General features: G+C 33.3%; 2 protein-coding genes and 1 non-coding gene across 3 annotated transcripts; all 3 read left to right on the top strand.

Moving 5' to 3' along the window:
* Nucleotides 1-3,110: 3,110 nt before the first annotated feature.
* Nucleotides 3,111-8,358, top strand: LOC130814220 (GDSL esterase/lipase At1g71250-like). The gene is made up of 3 exons (XM_057680300.1): nt 3,111-3,416; nt 7,123-7,764; nt 8,045-8,358. The coding sequence occupies exons 1-3, from the start codon at nt 3,134-3,136 to the stop codon at nt 8,275-8,277; spliced, it is 1,158 nt and encodes a 385-aa protein (XP_057536283.1). The 5' UTR covers nt 3,111-3,133; the 3' UTR covers nt 8,278-8,358.
* Nucleotides 8,359-15,364: 7,006 nt separating this feature from the next.
* On the top strand, nt 15,365-17,552 carry LOC130813425 (GDSL esterase/lipase At1g71250-like). The gene is made up of 3 exons (XM_057679259.1): nt 15,365-15,737; nt 16,244-16,885; nt 17,128-17,552. The coding sequence occupies exons 1-3, from the start codon at nt 15,365-15,367 to the stop codon at nt 17,352-17,354; spliced, it is 1,242 nt and encodes a 413-aa protein (XP_057535242.1). The 3' UTR covers nt 17,355-17,552.
* Nucleotides 17,553-17,568: 16 nt separating this feature from the next.
* Nucleotides 17,569-17,642, top strand: TRNAV-AAC (transfer RNA valine (anticodon AAC)). Its single transcript has one exon. It is a non-coding gene; the product is annotated as a tRNA-Val (tRNA).
* Nucleotides 17,643-25,517: the final 7,875 nt, after the last annotated feature.

The following is a 25,517-nucleotide window of genomic DNA, read 5'->3' as shown; positions in this document are numbered from 1 at the left end:
AAACGGTGAAAAGATTTAGTGGTTGTTGTGATGGTGGGGGACCAAAATCGTGTGTTGGCAGCACATGGGGCAGCAAATGCTGGTGGTGGTGGTGGAATAAGTGGCTGGAATAGTCGCTGCAGCTCGTGGGGGAAGGACACGCAGCTGGGCTACCGGTCGCTGCTCGTGGGGAAGGGAGCGCCGTTGGGCTGTCGATTGCTGCTCGTGAGAAAGGGACGCGCGGTTGGCTGCCGGCTGTTGCTCGTGGGGGTTCATACCATGACAGAAAGAAGGAGGAGAGGGAGAAACGTGATTTTTTTGTGAAGTGAGGAAAATGAGAGATCTAAGTTAAAAACCTTAGTCATTTTATACTAGGATGAACCTTCTAGCAAAACCCAACTAAGAAAATCCACCATTGTTATGCTCACAATTTTTATTAGAGTAATAATTTTAGTTTGAATCTATTTACTTTATGTTGGACCTCTTGAGTTTTGATGATGACTACACTTTATTTAAACAAATATGTTTTTAGAGATTGTGTGCAGGTCGATATCCGGTCGTGATTATGATCGTTGATAGTACCTATGACTTGGTTCATGGAAATGTACGTGTCAAAAGGATCCGAAAGATGTTAGAAGAAGTATATCGTTTGGGATGTAAAATGGAGACAGCAGGTCTACTGTTCCTGAGTTGGATGTTCTAACAAAACTGGAAATTGGAGACAGCGCACTGTTTCTGAACTAGAGTCAGCCTACGTTAACTGGAAATTCTGGTTGTTTATTTAAATTATTATTTGTAGTTAATGTACTGATATTAATTTGTTGCATTTATTTGTTATAGTTAATTGGCAAAAAGTTTTCTAAAAATTACTTTACGTGTGAGTCTCTAAATAAAGATCCTTTATTTTAGGATCTATATTTAGTAAATATTGGATTTGCTAAAAATAGAAATAGCGGTTGTTGAATAGGTCTTAGCTATTTTTTTTAACCGGTCTTTATCTTAGATAATAGGTTAACGTTTCTATTTTTATTAAGTATAACCGTTTCTACAAATAGCAAAAACGTTCCAGCAGTTAGTAGTGGAACAGGAACTGCTGTTTGTGAAACTTCTGCCTAAAAGGAACATACCCTATTTTTAGAAAATGGGAACAGCGGTTATTGTTGTTTTAAACGTATGATTGATTTATTCAAGTCATTGTGGAAATAACCGTTTGGTAGTTTAATCTACATTACTCCCATGATCTTTTTGATAAAGAAATAATGGATTGGATTATTCCATTTTCTTAGCGATTTTAGCTCTATAAATAGTGGACTCGGTTATTCTTCAAAACTCGCCTTAGTATGAGCCATTAAATCATACGTAATTTTGGGAGAATTTTTACAAGAAAATTTTGTTTTAAAAATGACAATTAATTTATAATATTTTCTTGTGCAACTTATTGATTTTATTTTTAGAGAATTTTTATCCTTTTGTAAGGGTTTTTGAGAGAATCTTTGTAACTAGACTTGGGTGAGTCTAGGGGGAATTAGAAAGCTTCTAGTGAAGCTAGAGAAGAGAATAGCTTTGAGTGAAGCTAGTGTAGAGTTTAGCTTTTAGTGAAGCTAAGTTTGTTGCTTTGAGTGAAGCAATTTGAGAGAGAAGAGTTGGCCTAGTTGATGCGCTTTCGAGTGAAGTAAGATGTTTAATGTAATTGTAACGAGTTGCCTTAAACATAGTGGAGAATTTAGAAATCCCGAGGGGTCGTGGTTTTTCCTTCTGTTTAGGCCCAGAAGGTTTCCACGTAAAAATCGTTTGTCTCTTTTAATTATTTCGCTCTAAGTTTAAGCTTTATTTATTTTATTCAATTCCGCAAAAACAGGGCAAAAACGCTTAAACTAGTAACAACAACAATTCACCCCCCCTCTTGTTGTTGTTCCCGTTCCTAATTGAGTGTACACTTTAGTATTAGCAATTCTATATTTAATATAAATATCTTAACATTTAAATTCGTATATGAATGTAATTTATTAAAACCAATTCAAATAATTTAAAATTTTTAAAATCTACCAAAGTTATTAAAATAATAAATAACAACGTCGTAAATGACGGGGTGTTACAGACACAGTTGACACCCTTAAACAGCAGGCCTTGCCGCCGGTTCTGGTGATGAGGGCCTTGGTGGCGGCCTGCCTGTACAGGAATGGCACTAACGGCGAGATGAGTGGTCCATGTCTGTGTTGAGTTTGAGATCGTGATTTGATTCGAGTGTGTTGTCGGAAATTAGGGTCAGTATCGAAGACCCTATTGTGGGGGTTTAACTGCTTTGGTTGCCGCAATAGTGTCGATGATGACCACCGTACTCTGACCTCCATTTTAGGTATTTTTTGGTATGTTAAAGGATAAACTCCGATTTGATTGGTCCAACCCGGATCAACCATTCGGCTCTGATACCATGAAAATTTTAAGAATGCGGAATTTAGGGTTTATGAATACTGTTTGTATTAATTGATAATGAGAGATTAATCTCCTATTTATATAAGAGTACTAGAGTTAATCTAGGAAATAGATAAAAAAAGGGAATAATTACAAATATTCTCTAAATATACACTTTCCTATAGAGACACGTCATTACCTTAGTACCAAGTGTCTTTTGTATGACTTAAAAGTGTTAGATATATACAATCCTGTATGACTTGATGTGTTAGATATATACAACCTTACCAGTGTTCCATACTATCGAGTTTTGTTAATTTCATAAGTAGAAGGATCGTTTAATGGAACATGACCATGGCCGTTAATTTGCAAGGGCAAAACGTGCTATTGCCTAAGACCTCATATTTTCTAAGAGTCCAAAAAATGAGTTTCATTTATAATGTTGATATTAACCTAAATTAAATTTAGATATAATTAATATTTTTTTGCTAATTATTAGTGCTTTTTGTATAGTTTAAGAAAACAGTTAAAAGTTTGTTGTGTTAAATATCAAACGCACAAAACTAGTTTTCTTTTCCCCTCCAACTTCTTCCCCTGAACTGTATTCTATCCACTTTCGCTCTGTTCTTTCATCAACCAAGAAAACTTCAAACTTGAAACTATCTCATCCTTTTATAAAGCGAATGTAAAAGAGATTACAAAGATGATCAACAGGGATTTTTGTACTGGATTTTTAGTTTCAATGTCTATTACAGCTCTAGTTTTTATAATCATTAATGGCCTTACTGGGTTTTCTTCCTCAGAAAACACTAATCCTCATTCCTCATCCATGTTTGTTGAATCTAAGCAAACCAACATCAACAAGAACAACCCTTTAACATTGCGCTCTCGATCTATTTTTGTGATGGGAGATTCTTCGGTTGATTGTGGGGATAATACTCTGTTTTACCCTGTTCTTCGCCATAATCTTTCCTTATTTCCTTGTTCAAATGGCTCTAAATCCACTCTTATACATCATTTTCTAGGTATTTTACTCTCTTTTTTTTCTGGATTAATTTTAATTTATTTTTTTTGGAAATAATTTTTATCATATTCAATGTGGGTTTCTTGATCTTTCTGATTATGTATGATTGCGATTTTATCTTTTGATGACAGTCGGCATAAGCTAACCCATTTCCTTGATACTCTGTTTTCGTTTCTGGTAAATGTCACTCATGACATTTTTTTTTCATGTACGGGGATGAGTAGAATCACGGTAGTTAGGAAGGGAGGAAGAATCAGCAGGTAAGAGGGAAAGCCTTTAGGAACCGGATCAATCCAATTCTCGGTTAATTTCATCATGTAAAACACTCTTGTAGCTTTTTTTTGAAGGAACTTCATTGATGAATAGTGTTATACTAACTTCTACAATAGAGTAATAATCGATTAAATACATAACAAAATTTTAATCAAATAAAATTTCATATAGAAAAGTCACGATAAGGAGATGTAACAATGAAGTTTTTCGTCTATTACATTTCTATTTACTACAGTCTCCTCCGAAGGGTCTTTAGATCTAGTCATGATCATGATCATAATTATTAGCCCAACATCCTGCATAAAGATAGAGTTCGGGGGAAAAGGTATCAGACAGACCATACCCGAAGTAAAGAGATCATCGCAAAGGGAGTAATGAGTCGCAAAAAAACCATGACAAGATAAGAGGAAAATGCGTAGACAATTAAACCCCTAAGTAAAGAAATCATCGCAACGGGAGAAATGAGTCACCAAAAAACCTATAAGAAATGTTACCTGCAAAACAAAAAACAAGGTGGACTAGGATTGAGCCATTAGAAAATCATAGGGTAACGTAGGTAGTCAACAAAAATAAGAAAAGAGTAAATAAGCAACTACAAAGAACAGAAAGGGGACTATTAAAAGTCTGGATTCGGATTTGACGCCTCCATTTACTCCTATCCTTCGTCAGGTCCTTAAAAGAGATCCAACTCTTTCTATGAAGACTTCTCTTACCCTCTATTATGAGACTTTCTACCATTCCCACGGGTGTATGAACAGTCTTTCTCTGATGTAGCTTTGAAATAGAGATAAGTTTAATACTATTGACCTGTTAGTAGAATTGACACTTGTGATAGCGTCATATACCTTTTTACCCGTTGAATCAATAACAAGACTCCAAACTCTCACCTTGTGAGATTTTAAAACCCAATATATACGTAGAAAGAATCCAATATATGGATAGAATAACTCTAATACAGAGGGAATAAATTTTATTTCTAACTAACAACGAAAAAGCAAAAGTACAGAGATTGAAGGCTTACCATCGATCATAAGGTTGATAGTAGCCAAAAATTAACGATGAAATTTTCCATTTTATTTCCTTAATTATTATTATATATATTTTAATTTATTCATTTACCATTTATAGTCATATTATTATTAAATAAAAATTACTCAAATTAATATGTCATGAGGTTATTTTTCATTCAATGAAAATTTTCATTTGTCATATCATCTTAGAGGATGATACTTAGAATTTTTCAACTTTTTTATAGTATTATATGATATGATATGATTAAATTAAATTTTTTTAACAGGGAAGGTGAGAGTGTTAATAATAAACAGAATGAGAAATCAACAACAATGTCATTCCAAATATTCCCGTTAAAAATGTTTAAGGGTGATTGCATATTTACATAAAATTAGATATCAAATATGAATAAGATATTATTTACAATCTCAATCAATTACCCCCACATAAATGTTAAAAAAAATATATATATATATATATTAATCAATCAAATCAAATTAGTGTATTAGTTTAATCAAACTAATATTATAATATAGAATGAAATTGATCTTTTGCAGATAATAACATTTAAAAAAACATAAAACGTAAAGATGAAATTAAAAAAAAAATATACAATTAATTTTTAAATGAAGTCGTGGAACAAAAATAAAATGCAAAAGCTTAAGGAGGGAAAATGAGTTTTAAAAGTTGGTTGAAAAACCCAAAGTGGCAAACTTACTTTCTTCTTTGTTCATCTTCTTACATTCCCGCCCATATTTCTGTGATCACCAAACAACTTGTGAGCAATCATAGAAAGTAAGGTAAAAGAAATGAGAATATCATTGAGAAATGTCTATAAATTGGATTCATCAACTTATTTAGTTTCATTATTCGTGATTTGTATAGCTGTGCTTACCACCCTCTTTTTCGTTCTCGCCTTTAGGCTTTATCACTCTTCGGATTCTTTTCTGGGTTGTCTTGATAACACAATCGATTCTTCTTCTTCTTCTTCTTCTTCTTCTTCTTCTTCTTCTTCTTCTTCTTCTTCTTCTTCTTCTTCTTCTTCTTCTTCTTCTTCTTCTTCTTCTTCTTCTTCTTCTTCATTATTGGAAAATCGAGCACTTTTTGTGATAGGTGATTCTTCAGTCGATTGTGATGGAAATTCTAGGTTTTACCCTGTTCTTAGTCATCATCTTTCCTTGTTTCCTTGCTCTAATGCCCATCTTATTCCTTTTTATCTTGGCATGTCTTTGCTTTTCATTATTTTCATTCTTGTTTTTAATGTGAGTTTTAATGATTTTACAAATTTCATGTTATTTTACTCTTGATTAATCAAATATTCTATCGTTGGAAAACTTTTCAATTCGTTTTCTGCATAATTATCTTCAAAATTTTAGGTGGATATCTTGATATTGCTATATTTTTGGTAAATTTTTGTAACTTGATAATCAGCGTATATTATAGATGCTTGTGGATATCTTTTTCCTTATAATTTCATTTGATGGTTTGACTTTGTGATGTCAATTGCTAATGATTTTGCTAGGTAAGGGCAAGTAATTATCGGTTTATATCGGACATCGGTAATTTTAATTATATAATTGAAAAGTTTATAAATAATGCTCTCAATCTTTGCTTAATGACTCAAAATATTCACAACTGTTATTTTTTACCTTATAAAACTTCAAACCTACGGTATTAAGAACCTCAACTGTTGCTTATTAACTCAAGATACTCAAAATAATTGATTGAAAATAATAGGAAAAATTACATAAAATAATCCAATTTTTTCATGATTTTCTAACAATAATCCCATTTATTGATTAGCCATGAATAATCTCAATTTTAAAGGGTATTTTCCTGGAGTAAACCCGGTAACTCCATGACTTTAGCAAGTTTATTTTTTTTAAAAAAAGATAAATTAAAATAAAATGTCGAAAAAAAATGTGAAAAAAATATTAAAAAAATTTCTGATTCTTTTAATTATTTGGAATTTTTTCATGTGAATTTTAAAATTTTTCTCTAATTTTACATTAATTCTCAGTTTACGTTTTTTGGTGAATTACCTACTATAGCAGATCATCGGCTTATCAAGTTTACCCTAGGCAAATAATCCCTAAAGTTGGGATTATTCAAGGTTAATCAATAGGAAATTATTGCACGAAAATCATAAAAAGGTTAAATTGTTCTAGTTAATTTTTCCAAAATAATATGCATAGTGTTCAACATTATGTATTCCAATACTTGTGGTATACAAAGATACATAATAAGTTAGAGGTTTTTTGAGTCAATAAGTAATAATTGAGAGTACTATTTACAAATTTTCCGATCATTTGGAAAATTTTGATTCCAAATAATGTTCATACATGAAACTACCATTGTTTTCAACCTTTATTAAAAGTTGGGTCAGTGCATTCTCATAGCTAATGAACCAAGTTACCATGCAGCTAAGAAGATGAATTTGCCTGCAATACCTACATTGCACGACCAAAATGGCACAATTGAGGGCATACTAAACGGAATCAACTATGGGTCAGCTCAAGCCACAATCCTAGCCCGATCAAACGGCCCGACTTTCCAGTCCCTCAACCAGCAATTAAGGCAAGCATTTGAGACTATCCAACTCTTACAGTTACAACTTGGTCAAGTAGAAACCCAAAACTTTCTCAGCTCATCTGTTTTCTACATGTCCTTGGGTAAAGATGACTACATCAACTTCCTCTTTGAAAATGCATCTCTCCCCTCAAACTACAACGGTAACATTCAGATGATTCCAAGGATGTTGGTGGACGAGATGACGAATGCCTTAAGAGATCTCTATGATGGAGGTGTAAGGAAGGTTGTTGTAATGGGAGTTTATCCTCTTGGTTGTGCTCCAAGATCTGTTGTAAACTGGTATTTTCTTACTGGAAGGAACAGAAGAAGAAGCAGGGGCTGTGTTAATGAGATCAATCAGCTGATTACACAGCATAATCAGCTTTTAAATGATCGGATAATTGATCTTAATTTGCAGCTTAATGATGCTCAGTTTGTATTCTGTGATGCCTTCCAAGGTTACATGCAGATCATGTCCAATCCTCATACATACGGTAACTACTCCGTCCCATTCAATTTGCTCTTTTTAAAATTTAATCTTTCCGAATGAATTTGTCCTTTTTTTTTTAATATAACCCCACTACTTTTATTCTGTCTATTCTATATCTGTTACTTCTAGAAACCCCGTATGTTAATTAACCTATTATATCCAATTTATTAATCTCGCCCAAAAAAAAAACAATTTTGTTAACAATGTGCTGGTGTTGAAAGCTATAATGTGGCATTTTAGGCCAGATTAGATTAATGTATTTATGTAAAATTTGGTGGTTGTAGGAATTGAAGAAGTGAAAGGAGCATGCTGTGGAAGAGGGTGGCATGGAGCAGCAGAAGGGTGTCATAAAATGAAGAATGCTTGCAACCAAACATCAACTCATCTTTGGTGGGACTTCTACAACCCAACTCATGCTGTCAATTCTCTGTTGGCTGACTCGGCCTGGTCTGGCCAGCCATTAGGCGACATTTGTCATCCTTTGAGCATTCAAGGCTTGGTAGAGTATCGGATTTAGAAGTCTGATTAAATTTTGTTCTAGCAATTTAGTTCCTATAATGAAAATCAGATACAGATCTCAGTTGTAGTGTATCGCAGTATCAGTATAAATACAAATAATATCCTATTTGCTTTTATGGATTTCAAACTAATAATGGGAGTGTTAGAACTTAGAAGGTAAAGTGAATGCGCAGAGATGAATGCCTAGATATGCTTAAACTAAAAATGGGATTTCATACGATATTTGTTCGAAATGACTTTAAATATCTTTTTCGATCTACGAGTCGGAAAATAGGCGAATTAGTACTTCTTTCGACCAGATTTTTGAAAGAGTAAATCTGCAAGGGTAATTACGACATCCCTTTTTTGAAAAGATATCATTAGGATGGGCAAAAACGACTGTAAATATCTTTTTTGGTATACGTGCCGAAAAATAGGCAAATTAGTACTTATTTTGACTTTATTTCCGAAAGAGTTATCTAATAAGGGTAATTGCGACGTTCGTTTTTTGATAAAATATCGTTATGATGGTAAAAATGACGTTTAGTATCTTTCTCGGTCTACGTGTTAGGAAATAGACAAATTAGTTCTTGTTTCGACCGGATTTTCGAAAGAGTTATCGTATAAGGGTAATCGTGACATCTGTTTTTTGAAAAATTATCGTTATGATGGGTAAAAATGACGTTAAATTTCTTTTTCGGTCCACGTGTCGGGAAATAGGTGAATAAGTACTTGTTTCGACCAGATTCCTAAAAGAGCGATCCCAAATGATAATCGCAACGTCCATTTTGAAAAAATACCGTTATAATGGGTACAAACGACGTTAGAATGCTAAAACACCAGGGTACTATTGGTAATTAAGAAAGTCAAAGGTGATTAACGATGGTCAACAAAAGTCAAAGGTAATTAGTAATGGTTAACTGTCATTTAGGCTGGTCAACGGTCACTAAGCCTGAATGGTGTAGACTTTGATACTTTGCAGTAATTCGCAAAAAACGAACTTTGAATCTGTAATTAGCAAAAGCTCTAAATTCGAAGGCTGTAGTTCGCTAATTACTCCACTATGAATATGCAATAATATGTAATTTGATTGCCAATTCCAGTATATTCAAGAGTATGAGCAGTACAAACGTTATTCGCTTCGACTACTTTTTTTTTTTTATATATTACCCCTAATTCTATGCACGTTATCCGCACTATTTTTTGCTCACAAAATCCAAGAAGGTAATTTTTTTCTCAAAGCCATACAACAACCTTGTTAGCCACAATATGGGGCAACAATAAAATAGTAGTAATTTTATTATTCAAGGTGTTACCAAGTTCTGGTCTTCTAGGCTCCTCTTCTATGTCGGGAGAGTGCAGCTGGTGAGATCGTTCATTGGGGGCATGCAAAACATTTGAGCCCAGATCTTTAGTCTTCCGAAAAAGCTGATTAAAATGGTTGAAGACATGTGCCACTCCTTCATTTGGCCAGGTTAAGAGGGTATCTCTTGTAAGGCGGTGGTGACGTGGGAAAAAATGGTTCTTCCTTTTACTAAGGGAGGGTTAAATCTGAGAGACATGTACAAGTGAAACAAGGCGATTATGCTAAAAAAATTGTGGAACGTTGCTAACAAGAAGGAAAACCTTTAGGTGAAATGGGTCCACAGCTGCTATATGAAAAACTAAGATATAAAGTGAAGACTCAACTCTCTTAAATGATGATAATTCAAAACTCATATTAATTAAACAAATAAATTAAGTAATTATATTTAGTTGTTTAAGTTGGTCCAAAATCATATTAAATATAAAGTGAATAATTGTTATATATTTTAAGTCCGAAATATTAAAATATGTTTAAATGACTTAAGTTTATCTTAAGGTTGATTTTATAAGTCTTGAAATAAATTTAAATGTTTTTAAGATAATTATGTTTAAGAGAAGGTTATTTTCGTCATTATCATTTGAAATATTTTAATAGGTCAAAGTATATTAGAATAACTTTGAAATATTTAAATAGGTCAAAATATATTGAAATTAAGTTTGAATTAAAAAATAAAGTATGTTTGAATAATTTAAACGTTAGGATATATTATGTTATTAAATTTGAATTTGAATTTATAATGTGTGCTTAAGATATTTAGATGATTAAATGTTAACGTATAAGCTTCACACATTTTGTAATTAAGAGTACACGCTTTATATTTGAAATTAAATAAGCTGTTAAGCTATGCTAATGAAAGAGCTTTCCTATAAATAAGATGACAATTTTAATTGACACTAAAAATAGGAAAAGACAATTTAAATTAATGCTAAAAATAGGAATTAATTTGAATAAATTTTACACGTTATATTATCTAGTTTTTGCTGAGTTTTCAATATCTTTTATGAGTTCTAATGTGGCAGCACAACATTGGTTATTGATAACCAAAAACAACACACAATGACATAGTTATAAGAGTTGTCAGTGCAACGTCAGTTTGAGGTAAAGCTCAAAGTCTTGAAGACTGGCACAAACTAACCAGATCAACGAAATTGATGGATGAAGCTTTCTTGCTCTTCAAGGATATGTTGAGGCGTGACATATATAAATACAAGGCTTCGTTTAAGAATTAAGATTGCACCTCTTCTTACAATTTTCTCTCTTGTGGAAATAAGATCTAGTATTCTCTAAGTAATCAAAAAGAGTTGTAATTCTTAGTTCACCTAGCTCTTACAATTTGTAATACGATTAAGTGTTTAAAAAGAGTTAGATTTTCTATAGGTTAATACGCATAACTTAGAATACTTTTTAAAGCGTTCAACTTGAAATCTCTATTGTGAGATTGAGATTTGCTTTTATTAAGGGACTTGTAAGACGTTCTTCAAGGGGAAGAATGTGGTGAGAGAAGATAGAGAGATCTTCTAGTTTGTCTTAAAGTCTATTAATAAAAGGCGTTGAAATCCTACGAGTTGGAAGAGAACCCATAGGTGGGGGAGTAGGTTGTTTAGGATCGAACCTCGTTAACATATCGTGTGTTATTGTTTAAGTTTAGTTCTGCACATACGTTATAGTTTTATTAATCGACCTAAAACTGTTCCAAAAAATAGGTTTGAAAGGTCACCCAAGCTTTTGAGCTAACCTTCCAGACAAAAATTTTAAACGGGCATACTCTCTATTCACCCCCCTCTAAAGAGTATTCGATCTCCTATCAACTTTCAATTGGTATCAGAGCCGAGTTTCACATATAAAGATTAATATCTTGTGATGGATCCGATAGGAGAAAGGTTGTTTGCTTAAGGTCGTTCGTGCTCTAGGCCTTCTTTGTTTTTTGGAACAAATTTCTCTCATTGGAAAACTTTGATGAAGATGTTTGTAATTGATCAAGATATGGAACTTTGGGACATCATAACTGAAGGACCTAAGGTACCTATAAAAACGGACGCTCAAGGAAATGATGTGATGAAATCTGAATCCGAATACTCACAAAGTGATTTGGAATCCGTATCCAAAAACTTTAGAGCAATGAATCAATTGTGTTGTGCTTTAAATAGTACCAAGCTCAATAGAGTTTCATCATGCACAAGTGCTAAGAAAATATGGGATAAGTTAGTTGTGACATATGAAGGAACAAGTCAAGTAAAGGAGACAAAGATCAACATTCTCATGCATGCATGAATACGAAATGCTCAAGATGAAAAAGGATGAGAATATTAATGAAATGTTTACTCGTTTAACATTAATTACTAACAGTTAGAATTCTCTTGGTAAAACTTTTACTAATACAGAAAAAATCCAGAAGGTCTTGAGGTGTCTTCCAAGATCCAAATGGGGTCCAAAAGTCACTGCCATTGAAGAAGCTCAAGACTTGAGAGTTATATCACTTGACGATCTTCTTGAAAAACTCACAACTCATGAGCTTACCCTACATGATGATGGAGAAAGTGATGTAACACCATCCATAAAGAACCTTGCTCTAAAGGCCAAGAAACATCATGAATCCTCAAGCGATGATGAACAAAGTGATGATGAGGAAGATCCATTTGCCTTGATCACAAGAGGTCTAGAAGGAATCATGAAGATGCACAAAAGATTTTAAAAATTTAAATCTAGAAACAAAGGTAAATCTTCGAACTCTAACTCTAATTCTAGAACTAACAAACTTGCTTGCTTTGAATGTGGATCTACAGAACATCTTGTAAAGGAATTCCCTAAGAAGAAAAAGGAATCCTACAAGAAAAACAAGAAGAACAAGCAATGGTTGCTACATAGAGTGATTCCGAAGAATCAACCAAACCTTAAAGTGAAGATGGTCAAGCTCACTTATGTCTTATGGCTAATGATGGCAATGATGATGATCTAGATCAAAATCATAAGGAGGTACTTGACTTTCTTAACTCTTTCTCTAAAGACGATTTAGTCAAAGCTTTCTTTGACATGTTTCAAATTGAAAAGATCTTAAAAGATGAGAGAAACATTCTAGAAAATAGAATTTGACACTATGCTGAAGGTTGTGAGGACCTTATAACGAAAAATAAATCGCTAAAGGCCGAAAGGGTAAAATTTGAAGAGACTATCAAAGTCTTGAAAGAACAGATATCAGCCAGATGAAAAGGCTTATTGATCTTTAGACTAAAAATGATAATCTTGAATCTGAGCTCAAGACTCTGAAACATGAGTCTGAGAAAATCTTACAAGCCTAAAACAAAGCTAAATGACTCTAAATCTAAATTTACGAAAATGTTTACACGTCAAAAATGATTCAATGATAAATGTGGTATAGGTTATAATAATGTTATACATAACTAAAAGAGTAAAACCACATTTGTTAAGATTGCATACAAACATAGACGCATACCTACTTGCTCATTTTGTTGCAAAAAAGGACATATTAAGTTTGCATGTCCCTACAGACGTAAGGACAATTATATCATTAAGAATTTCTTTCCTCTTGAATTACGTGGGCAGATAAAGCAAATATGGGTTCCTAAAGGGACAAGACCACCTAACATGGTTTACCCCGAATATGGTCCCAAATTTGTCACTTGGCTAGCTAAGTAAAGTTGAGAAATGTTTTTTTTTTGTTTTGTAGGAAAAGCAAAAGTGGATCTTAGATATTGGATGCTCGAGATATATAAGTGGTAAAGTTTCTTTATTTTAGTCGAATTTTTTTTTAGTCCACCTCCACTCGGAGTCGGATTATGCATACTCCAAGTTTGCCCCGACTCGGACCTCCAACGGAGTCGGATACGGAGTCAGATTATTATCAAAATTTATCGTTGTGATATTGTACTAATGATTTAAAGCATACGAAGTTAACAAAATATATTTTTCAAATACAATTTAACAAAAATATATGTACTTTGAATTCAAGTTTAACATGAGAAATATTTCTAAAACTACTATTTAACAAATTTTTCTTGCATTTTGATTTGGTGTATTTTATTTCTCTTGATCTGATTTGTCGTATTTTGATTCATTGATCTAAATAAAAATACCAAGTAGTTTTTCAAAATCGAAAATTACAATTAGTATGAGAGAGAGCTTGAATTAGTCACGTCTACAGTTTTAAAGGAAACAAAATATTGGGTTAAAAGTCAAATTCAAAGTCGGATTTCCTTCGGTCCGTCTCTAACTCGGATTCGGATCATGAAGTCGGAGTTGGAGTCGGATAACCTTTTCCTCGAACTCGAATCGGATTATTTTCCTCGGATCGAGTCGGACTAGGGTCGAATTCGGACTGAATTGCCATCCCTAGATTCAAGCATATCTTCTCAAGCATTATTGATTTGTTCTACACAATCATCAATCTCAAAATATCTCAATAATTAGTAGTAGATTAGTTAACTGGTCAAGTGATGTAATGTAATGGAAATTACTTTTTTCTAACTTTCTATGTATGTATTAACACTTTAATTGCCAATCACTTATTTTCATGTGTATTAATTAAACAATATGTATGTGTAGCAATATTCATATGTATACATTTTAATTACTAGTAAGATTTATAATGTGGGAAGAACGCATCAACCTCAATTATATACTTCAACATAATAGTACCATTCCACTGAATTTGAAACTAGTTATTACAATTGACATTTAGTACAACACAAATACAATTGCAATGAAAAGCAACCATGAGAACATAAGCACCATGACAATGGCTTTAACTAAAGTAACTTGCTTCACAACTTCAGTTTTGAGGACATCAACTTCTTCCTTCAAAGTGTGTTTTTTGAGCTTTAGTTTCTGTATTTTCTCCTATAAGGCTCCATTCTCAACTTCTAATCCAATTCTATCTTCCAATTTGATTTTCTTTGGAAACCATATCTGTTTTCCACTTAAAAAAAATTTGCATTTGGAACCCTACAATTAAAAATATTCATCAAACTATAATTTGAAATTTCATACATATACACAATAAAGTACGGATAAATACTTACAAGCCATTTTGGACATGAGCCAGTCCCAAAACCCTTCTTCACCATTGTCAATATCGTAACAAATCCATACTCACATTTCACGCTATTATTCAAATTTAAACCTCTACTGTATGTTGAAGATCAATGAGAATTTATTTTGTAAAAAAAAGAAAAAAATTAAATTAAATTAAAAGGTGAAATAAGATTTTCTCTTTTCTAATTTTAGGGTTAAAAATGGGAAAATAAAGTTAGAAGGAAGAAAATGAATGCTGAAATATAAGAAGGAAAAGAAGAAAGTTGTAGAGGCCAACTTGACCTGCAGTAGGCGGTTAGGTTTTTGGTAGAAGTGCTGTGAGAAACAAATGTCGAAAGATTGAAATATTATGAATAATCGGTACTAGATTTTGTTCATAGTAAACGTCAAAAGGTGAGATTATTCTCAATAAAATTTTTTTAACAAAAAAGTAAATAGTGTAGTAGTAGTATTGTGTATAAAAAATGTGTTTGATATTGAATTTTTAAATGAGAACGAAAATTATCTGTCGCATAAAGTAGCCTAAACAAAAAACACATGTACATTCTTTTAACAGAAGTAGATTACAGTTGAGGAGGGAAAATCAGTTAATATAAAATAGATAGTCTCCCTTCTTCGTCTTCAACCTTCACAGTTCTGAAAATCTCACCAAAAAAATCTTAAAAACTGTCGTCTGAAATTTCCATTAAAAATGCCGTTAAAATTCAAGGTAAATTGGAAAAACATTTCTCCAGTAAGATCACTATGTAGTGTACTGGTCATACTAATAATCATTGCGCTTATCCTTGCTATTGTTACTGCCATTCATAATCACAAAAAATCTCAATCCCACTCCAAACATCATCCTGATCCTTCTTCTCCTGTGATGTCGCCTTCAAGTTCTTTTCTGGATAGTCTCCTACAATCTAATGCTGTCAATCAGAAATCTAAAGGATTTTTCATAATGGGTGATTCTTCAGTTGATTGTGGGTTGAACACTCTGTTTTACCCTGTGCTTCGTCGTAATCTTTCCTTATTCCCTTGCTCTAATGGCGATGATTCTTCTCTCATTCCTTACTTTCTGGGTAATTCTTCTATTTTTTCTATCGAATTTATTCATGATTTTCAATTTATTGATACTTTCTTGTGGGTATTTTCTATTTTTCTGGGTATGTTGTATCTTTGAACGATAATCATTAATAATAAGATAACTACACGGTGATAAAAATTTGTGGGTTTTTTTTTACTAGGAAATTATTCTGTTTGTCATATGAGGATTACTTTGTTACATATTGTTCTTAATGGATGTAATTAAACTATAATTTTTAGTTTTCTGGGAACTTCTCTATTCTCCTCTGTTTTTCTCACATTTCTAAATATTTGACGTTCTGGGTTTTCTTTCTTGCTGTTTCTTTAATATGGGTATTAACTTTTACATCTTTTCTTTTTTTAAAAATGGGCTTGTTGATTATCGATTAATGTTTCTAATTCATGTTAAAAATTATTCCTCTGTTTTAAATTCTTGCCTTTTTATGGATGGAGTGATTGGTTTTTAGTGATAAAGAACTTAATTACTTACTGATTGTTGCAGCAAAGAAGATAAATTTACCAGCCATACCTACATTCTATGAGCAGAATGGCACAATTGAGGGCATAGTAAACGGTTTAAACTATGGTGCAGCCCAGTCCACAATCCTAAGCCCGGCAAATGGCCTGAATTTCCAGACCCTCCACCAGCAATTAAGGCAAGCAATTGAGACAATCCAACTCCTACACTTACAACTCGGTGAATTGGAAGCCCAAAGCTTCATCAGCTCTTCCGTGTTCTACTTGTCCATAGGCAAAGATGACTATATCAACTTTTTCTTTGAAAACGCATCGTTTCCGTCAGAATATAACGGAAACACTGAGCTTTTTCCAAGGCTGTTGGTGGACGAGATGATGAATGCCTTAAGAGGTCTCTATAATGAAGGGGTTAGGAAGATTGTTGTGATGGGAGTTTACCCTCTTGGTTGTGCTCCTAGGGCAGTTGTAGATTGGTATTTTCTAACTGGAAGAAATAGAAGAAGAATGAGGGTTTGTGTTAGTGAGATTAATGAGGTAATTACACAGCATAATCAGCTATTAAATGATGGGATAATTGATCTTAACTTGGAGCTAAGTGATGCTCAGTTTGTATTCTGTGATATATACCAAGCCTATATTCAGATCATGTCCACCCCACAAGCATATGGTAACTACTCTTTTATGTCATAGTTACTACTCTTTTATGTCATAGTTATAATGGTTTATTTATGCAAATGTCTAACTGTCGGATACGTCTAAAATCCATATTTCATTTTACGCCTAGTGTTAGTGTCATACCAATATTCGAAAATCAAGGATCGAACACGAGTACGTGAAGCAAAATGAAGAGTATGAGTAATATAGATCATAGTTAATATGGTTTATTTATGCAAAATATGTGGGTGGCAGGATTTGAAGATGTAAGAGGAGCATGCTGTGGAAGAGGATGGCATGGAGCAGCAGAAGGGTGTCAAAACATAGAGAATGCTTGCAACCAAACATCAACTCATATATGGTGGGATTTCTACAACCCAACTCATGCTGTCAATTCTCTGCTGGCTGACTCAGCCTGGTCTGGCCAACCATTGGGTGACATCTGTCATCCTTTCAGCATTCAAGGACTGATGAAGCTTTAGCTTAATGATGATGATAAATAAGAACCCTGTAATTGGATTTAGTTGCAAGCTTACTGCTTACTGCTTACTGAGTTAAATTGATTGTTTTACCAATTACTCAGTATTAGACTCGTAAATGTACTTCTAATAACAGTTCTGTATGTAAAGTATGTCAATCAAATATTCGACCACAACGAATGCGTTGTATAACAATGGTATGCAAACAATTAACAAAGGTGTCGTGGTGTAGTTGGTTATCACGTCAGTCTAACACACTGAAGGTCTCCGGTTCGAGTCCGGGCGACGCCATTTTTTTCTGTTTTTAAATTACCCCTTCAACCATTTAGCTTTTGTCTCTTGCTTTAAATAGCTCTAGTTTTTAAACCATATAAGATCTTCGTTTCTTTTAACAGTTTGGTGATATGTACGTAAATTACTCCTACAAATTATTAAGGCTTTTATCAACGATAAATTTTAAACGGAACAACCTCAATTCTAGATATTATACGACTTCATAAGTTACTCCCTCCGATTCAGTATTAACGTCTTATTTACTTTATTCACTATATTCAATACACTTATTTAATCCTTAATATCTCTAATTGGGCATTATTAAAAATTATGAAAAGTTGATATAAATAATTCTTGCATTAAGACGAATCAAACAAGATCCCACATGACTATATTTTAACTTGTAGATTAATAACAAAATACAAATTAAGAGTAAGAGATGAATAATATTCAAAAAGCAAATGGAACATTAGTGCGGAATTGGAGGGAATATTATATAAGGGCAAAGCCACATAGTAAGATATGGGTAATTTGACCTTTTTTGTTTTTTCTAATTCTTGAAAGTTTATATTTGTTAAGGTATGATAAGAAAAATAAAATTATCACTCAGAAAAAAATAGAAAATTAAAATTAAATTATTATATTGTACCAATTTAATAGATTAATATTAATAATTGAAAAATGTATCTACAATTAAAACTAGTATATACTATATAGTTATAACTAATAAAGACATTTATCAATTAATTAATATAAAATCTCGTGTAATGTACGAAATTCTTAATATGAAGATATTTATAAATACAATTTTCATAAACATGCAATAATGAATAGGGGTGTTCAAAATCAAATATCGGGTCGACCCGGATCTAGAAATCCGGGTATACGGTTTTTCGGATACCTAATAATGAGATCCGGGTCGGATCCGAATACCCGGTTTTATTAAAATGTTTTTTAAAAATATTTTTTTGTCTTTTTTTTCGTTCAACCACACCTTTGTTTATTTCTATTTTTATTTAGAATATTTTTTTTATATAAAATTCAAATACTAACTCTCTAAAAATAATTAACTTGATTAGTCATAAAAGATTAATTAAGAAAATTAAAGAATAATATTATTGCTCATTGGTTTAAGTAAAAACAATCATAAAATTCAAATACTAACTATCTAAAAATATTTAACCCAAGGTTAACTTAAAAGATACCATCATCATTTTATTTATGAAAAAAGTAAAAAATAAATAAATAAATAAATAAAATCGGATACCAGATATCCGGTTTTCAAAAATATGTGACCCGGATCCGGTATCCGATTTTAAAACCGGGTACCCGATCTCGATTATCTATTTTGCGAAAATTGGGTAAATTATCTCGTTTTGGAAACCAGATATCAGATAATCCGGATCAGATATTTCGGATCAGTTCTTTTTAAACACCCCTAATAATGAGTATAATATATACTAAAGATGAAGTTATAAATATCATCATACCATCATCATCATCATCATGATCAAAATCATGTGTATCCGGCTTATAGAAAACTGTGGTTAGGGTCTAGAGAGGGAAGAAAGACGGCAGCTCATACACATAGAGGAGAGTGCGGTCAAAGAGTTCCTCGACTCGAGAAGGATCTTCAAAAAGAGAGAAACCCGCAACTAGCCAAAAGCCTGCAACTTACAACCCGCGTTGACCATGAATAGTAATAAAATAACTTAAGATATACAATAAATAGAATACGTACAAATAACTAAAAATAAAGATAAAAGTAAAGAAGGAGTTAAAAAGCGATAAGTAAAAGCAATGAACAATAGCAAACGGTGGGTAAGAGGGACATGTTTAGTAATCTAAGACGTGGATAAGACGCCGCCAATTGCTCCTATCCCTGGTCAGGTCCTTGGAGAGGTGAAGTTTGTGCAGGTCACTTTTAATCTGTTCCTCCCATGTTCTCCTAGGTCTTCCTTGACTTCTCTTGCCCTCCACTATGATGCATTCGATCCTTCTCACTGGGGCGTCATGAGTCTTTCTCTGCACATGCCAAAATCATCTCAACCTGTTCTCCCGCATCTTTGCAGAGAGAGGTGCAACCCCTAACTTCTCCCTGAGCTCTTGGTTTCTTATCGTATCCATCATAGTATTACCATACATCCATCTCAGCATACGCATTTCTGTTACTTCCATCCGCTGTTCGAAAACCTTCTTTACGGGCCAACATTTTTTCCTGTACAACAAAGCCAGCCTAATTACAACGCAATAAAATTTACCTTTTAATCTACTACAAAACTTTTTATCACAAAGCACCCCGGTTGCTGCTTGCCACTTAAGCTAACCCGCTTGTATACGATTAGTAACGTCTCCATCAATCTCCCCATTACTTTGAATTACTGATCCCAAATATTTAAACTTGGACGTACATGCCACAACTTCTCCCCCTATAGTCAGCTTTGGCTCCCCTATCGATTATGTCCCAATAAAATCACATCGCAAGTATTCTGTCTTCGTACGACTTATGCGCAACCCCTTACTCTCCAGGGCTTCCCTCTACTCTTCCAATTTACTATTAGCCTCCTCCTTGGATTCTGCGACCAAAACTATATTGTCAGCGAAAAGCATACACCATGGTACGGTTTCTTAGATGGATTTATAGATTTCCTCCATAATGACCGTAAAAATAAAAGGACTTAATGTTGATCCCTGATGCAGTACCACTTTGATTGGGAAAGACTCTGTCACACCCACCGGTGTATGAATGTTAGTCAACGCTCTGTCACACATGTCATGTATTACCTTAAAATACCTTCGTGAAATACCTTTATTCTTGAGGCTATCCCAAACGATGCTTCGTTGTATGCTATCATACGCTTTCTCCAAGTCAATGAACACCAGATGCAAATCCTTCTTTCACTCCCTATACTTTTCTATTAGTCTCCTCAAAAGATCAATTGCCTCGGTGGTTGATCTTTCCGACATAAATACAAATTGTTTCTCTCTAATCATCGTCTCTCGTCTAATTGTTTTCTCAATCACTATTTCCCACAATTTCATTGTGTAGCTTAGAAGTTTAATTTCTCTATAGTTCCCGCATACTTGTACATCACCCTTGTTTTTAAATAGTGGGATAAGTGTGCTAACCCTCCATTATTCTGGCATCTTACTAGACCTCAAGATGACATTAAAAAGGTTAGTAAGTCAATGAATTCCCTCCTGTCCTAAACCCCTCCTGTCCAACTGCCTTTGATCCCCCCATCTTTTTTAGAGCTTCTCCTACTTCTGCCATGGTAATGTCACTAATCGACTCATTATCCTGTGTTCTTTGAATGTTTGAAGTTTGTCGAATTTCCTCCTTTAAGCCCCTAGTCTCATTGAGCAGTTGGGAAAAATATTGATGCCATCTCATTTTTATGTCCTCTTGTCGAAGGAGTACTCGTCCACCCTCATCCTTAATGAACTTTACTGTCCCTAAGTCCTTCTTCTGCCTAGATATGGCTTTTGCCAACTTAAAAATATACTTCTCCCCTCTTTGGTATCAAGCTTTTGATAAAGGCTTCAAACGCACGATCTATTGGCTTCGCTATTGCTTTCTTTACCGCTCGTTTTGCTTCTTTATACCTCTCATTCTTATGTATCCTATTCTCCTCCTCCGTGCAAGCCATAAGCTCCTCGAATCTCCTGTTTTTGTCCTTTATCTTCTTTTGCAGTTCTTCATTCAACCACCATGACTCTTTGTACACCCTTTGGTTTCCCCATCGACACCTCTAAAGTCTCCTTTTCCATCTTTTGAATGGTTTCTGCCTTGGTCACTCACATTTGATTTGCATCTTTTGATATACTTGGGTAACCTAACGTCTTGATGTTGCTTGACAAGGTTGTGACCATATCTCCTTTAAGCATACCCCACAGGATCGTTTGTCTGACCTTTATCTTCTTCTCGGCAATCTTTCTCCTCATACGAAACACTAGTACTAATAACCTATATTGGGTTGGCATCTCTGTACCCAGCACGACCCTTACAGTTCGGTCACGAGCTCCGATCATCCTTCCTTACTAAATAGTAGTCAATTTGGGTTGCATACCCACCACTCATGTACGTAATCAAGTGCTAATCCTTCATTCTAAAGATCAAGTTTGCGATAACCGACTCCTTTGCTAACGCAAACTCAAGCAAGATCTCTCCACTCTCGTTCCTTACATCATAACCAAAACCGCCATAAACTGAGCTATAGTTAACTGCCTCCTTACCTATTTGTCCATTGAAGTCTCTACATATAAAAACTTTTTCATCGGTAGGGATGGTATCTATAAGGTCTCCCAGGTTATCCAAAAAACTCTCGCTTTACTTCCTCATCTAGCACAACTTGCGGCCCATACGCACTAATGATAGATATGACCTCTTCTCCCACTACTATTCTAACTAGCATAATCCTTTCATTGCACTTCCTTACTTCGACCACTTGCTTTAGAATATCATTAGCTTCAAGAATACCAAATACACTTTGCTTTCCATCCAAACCTGCATACCATAGCTTATAACCCTTTAAAACATTTGCTTTTTTCCCCTTCCACGTAGTTTCCTGAACACAAGCCACATAAATCTTTTATTTAGAAAGTTTTGTCGCCAAATCCAACGACTTGGCTTGTAGGGTGCCTATGTTTCAAGTCCCCGCTCTTAGTTCAACGTCCTTCTTATGTTGCCCCCTTTACCCCCCTCCTTGGACCTGACCTTAGGTTACCATAAGTTTGCCATAACTCTATACTCGACTACCCATGGACCAGACCAAAAGTTAAAGGACAGTGATGCCGTTAACTCAAACACAATCAAGCCAAGATACCAAAAAGATTAACTAACTATAAATATACGGATAGATAGAAACAAACAACAAAAAATACAAAAAAGCAAAAAACACCAAAATAAAAAACAACAAAAGAAAAACAAAAAAAATAAAGAAAACGAGGAACAAACAAACAAAAAAGACCAAGACCAAGAACAACTAAGACACACACGAAGACCAAGGTCACCAAACAAATCTATTATTGCACTAATTAAACTAGGGAATGAAGAACAGACTGGAGCACTACCCACACTATATGTACAGAGCAGAACACTCCCCTTTTAGCCAGTTGAACGCCGGTCGAAATACCTTCCCCAAAGTGCCTGGGTCGAACCACCGAGAGTGGGCATGAGGATGTCGGCGTGATTAATTATTAAAATAGGATGATATCACATTTATATATGTATAATAGATTTAATTTTTTTTTCGATTTAGGCCAATATCAAACAATAAAATTCTTTTATCTAGCATGGCACCAAAAGAATAACATGTGTGATTTTTCAGTTTTTTTATTAAATTGTATGATGATTAGTTGAAATAATTTCTATAATTAAATCAGTCTAAATCTTAATAAATTATTTAAAATCATCTAAATATTTCTTACTTTATTTGGTTTTCAAATTTCTCTGGCAGTTATTTATTAAAAGATATATGATTAATATTTTGTTCCCTAATTTATAATTTTAAATTTGTTAATATCTCTTAAGTGATTCTTAATTTATTGTTTCCATTCTCTTAGTCAATTTAATAGATTATAGTACTTGATTAGTATTAATAATTTGTATAACTAAATCAGTAAATTTAACATGTTAAATATTAATTCATTGTCAAATATTTGATTGATGTAGACTTGTCAGCTATTTAATTCAGTTAGTTTAAATACTTTAATAGCACAATTACACATGACAAGTGCTCTAGAAATTTGACACTTCGCTTTTCACAGCTCTTTAATAGATGTCATGATTTATTTTGTTTCAAATTTCTCTAGCAATAATTTATTAATAGATATATGATTAATATTTTGTTTCCTAATTTATAATTTTAAATTTGTTAACATAACCTAAATGATTCTTAATTTATTGTTTCTATTCTCTTAATCAATTTATAGATTAGAGTATTTTATTAGTTGAAATACTTTCGATAACTAAATCATTAAATTTAACTTGTTAAATGTTGATTGATTGTCAAATTTTTGATTAATTTTTTGAGTTCATTGGGATTATTTCATTCATGGTACGTTTCTTCATCTTTGGTTTTGATTTTTTGTTTTTATTTTTTTGTTTCTTCATCTGTTGTTTGGGAATTTTGATATTTGGCATTTTTTGTTTCTTCATGTCTGTTTCAATATTCGTTGTTAGGCTTTGTTTTTTTGTTAGGGTTTGCTTTTTCATCTCTGATATCGATTTTTGTTGGTCTGGATTTTTGTGTTTATGAGTTTATTTGTTATTCTCTTGAATCGATTTGAGTTCTTTGCGATTATTTCATTCTAGATATGTCTCTTCATCTCTAGTTTTGAATTTTTTTTGTTACTTCATCTGTTGTTTAGGATTTTTCTTGTTTGGCATTTATTTTGTTTTTAGGTTTGTTTCTTCATGTCTGTTTCCATTTTTGTTAGGGTTTGCTTTTTCATCTCTGTTTTGATTATTGATTATTTTATTTTTGTTGTTAGGGTATAATGTTGGTTTTTTTTCCTCACAATAACTTACTTATTTAGGTTTTTTTTTTTTTTTATTTTTTTGTGTTTTGATGCACAACCCTAAGGTTCTTGATGACTCTAAAGGGGCTGATAGTGAAAATCCTATGTTTCTTGATGACTCTTATGTTGACTCTCAATCATTTATTGAGACTGATCCACGGTGGGTACAACATCTAGATTCAGAGGGTGATCCCATCTACACTCTGGATACTTTGGTTGATCCTAACCATATGCATATTTCGGTAGATGTGTTGTGTTTGCAGAAAGCGATTGTGTGGAAGAATGGTCTAATAGCCTTGGTCCATTTACAAGTATGTTTATGGTCTTTTGATTAAGTATTTTTTTTTCCTGATTAATGATGAAAAATTTTTTAGCCTACTATTAATTGATGCATTTATGAAATTATGCTCGATGAACTTTAAGTGAGGGAAAATTTTTTAAGGCACAAATGAAGCATTATTTGGTGATTTTTTGATTTTAAGAGGCTTGGTATTGGCATTTGCCACCAGATTTACATCTTGGAGGCTACTAATTGCACCAAATCAAAATGTTCATCAAAGTAAGGCTTTTACTCAATGATGAAGGAACAAATAAAACTTGAGAGCAACCATAAAATAACCATTATTTTCACTTCAAATAATTTCCATACAAGTGTGTTTCACAATAAACAATGTAATTTTTTGTTCTTGTTGTTTGAATTAGAAACAAATGTTATCCAAAAAGTATCCAAAACTTGTCCAAAAACTGTTCAAAAGTTGTGGTCTGCTTACTATTTTGTTTCTACCTTGTTCCTATATTACTGCCTTATTGATGCTATGTCTCTTCCTTGTTAGCTGTTGTTGTCCATGTTGTTGTTAGTTGGTGCACTCATTGTTTCATTGAATGGTTGAATATTTACGTCTTGTGTTACTTCAATTAGCGGTTCAGTTTGAAACCTAATTAATTGAACTAATTGATTCGTTGTTACAAAACTCGCCTTAGTAAGTAGGTATTGAAGTGATTCAACCACTAAGGCTTTGTCCATGACAAATAATTTGGTAATGTTTCTTCTCTTGCTTGATTAGTTTTGTTCATGTGTGGTATATGGTAGTCAAAACCACCCTTTCTTTTTATAACCTCAATCATGCAAGCTTATAGAGTAATGAACACAAACTTCAAAGATTGAGGACTTATATTCTACTATGCATTACTAAGAACTCTTAATCATTGTTTTGCATTTTATGCTACTTTTTGAAATTTCAAAGCCTGGATAGATTTAATGAAACCAAGATCTAACATTCATGTCATGTCAGGTGAATTTGGTGGCTGTTGCACAAGTTGGATATTGAATCCATCTTTTGTAGCTTCCTCAAAAATTTCCTTGTCATTGGA

The sequence above is a fragment of the Amaranthus tricolor genome, chromosome 5, assembly GCF_026212465.1.
Source record: "Amaranthus tricolor cultivar Red isolate AtriRed21 chromosome 5, ASM2621246v1, whole genome shotgun sequence".
Taxonomy (NCBI): Eukaryota; Viridiplantae; Streptophyta; class Magnoliopsida; order Caryophyllales; family Amaranthaceae; genus Amaranthus; species Amaranthus tricolor.
This window is presented reverse-complemented; position numbering and strand designations above follow the sequence as displayed.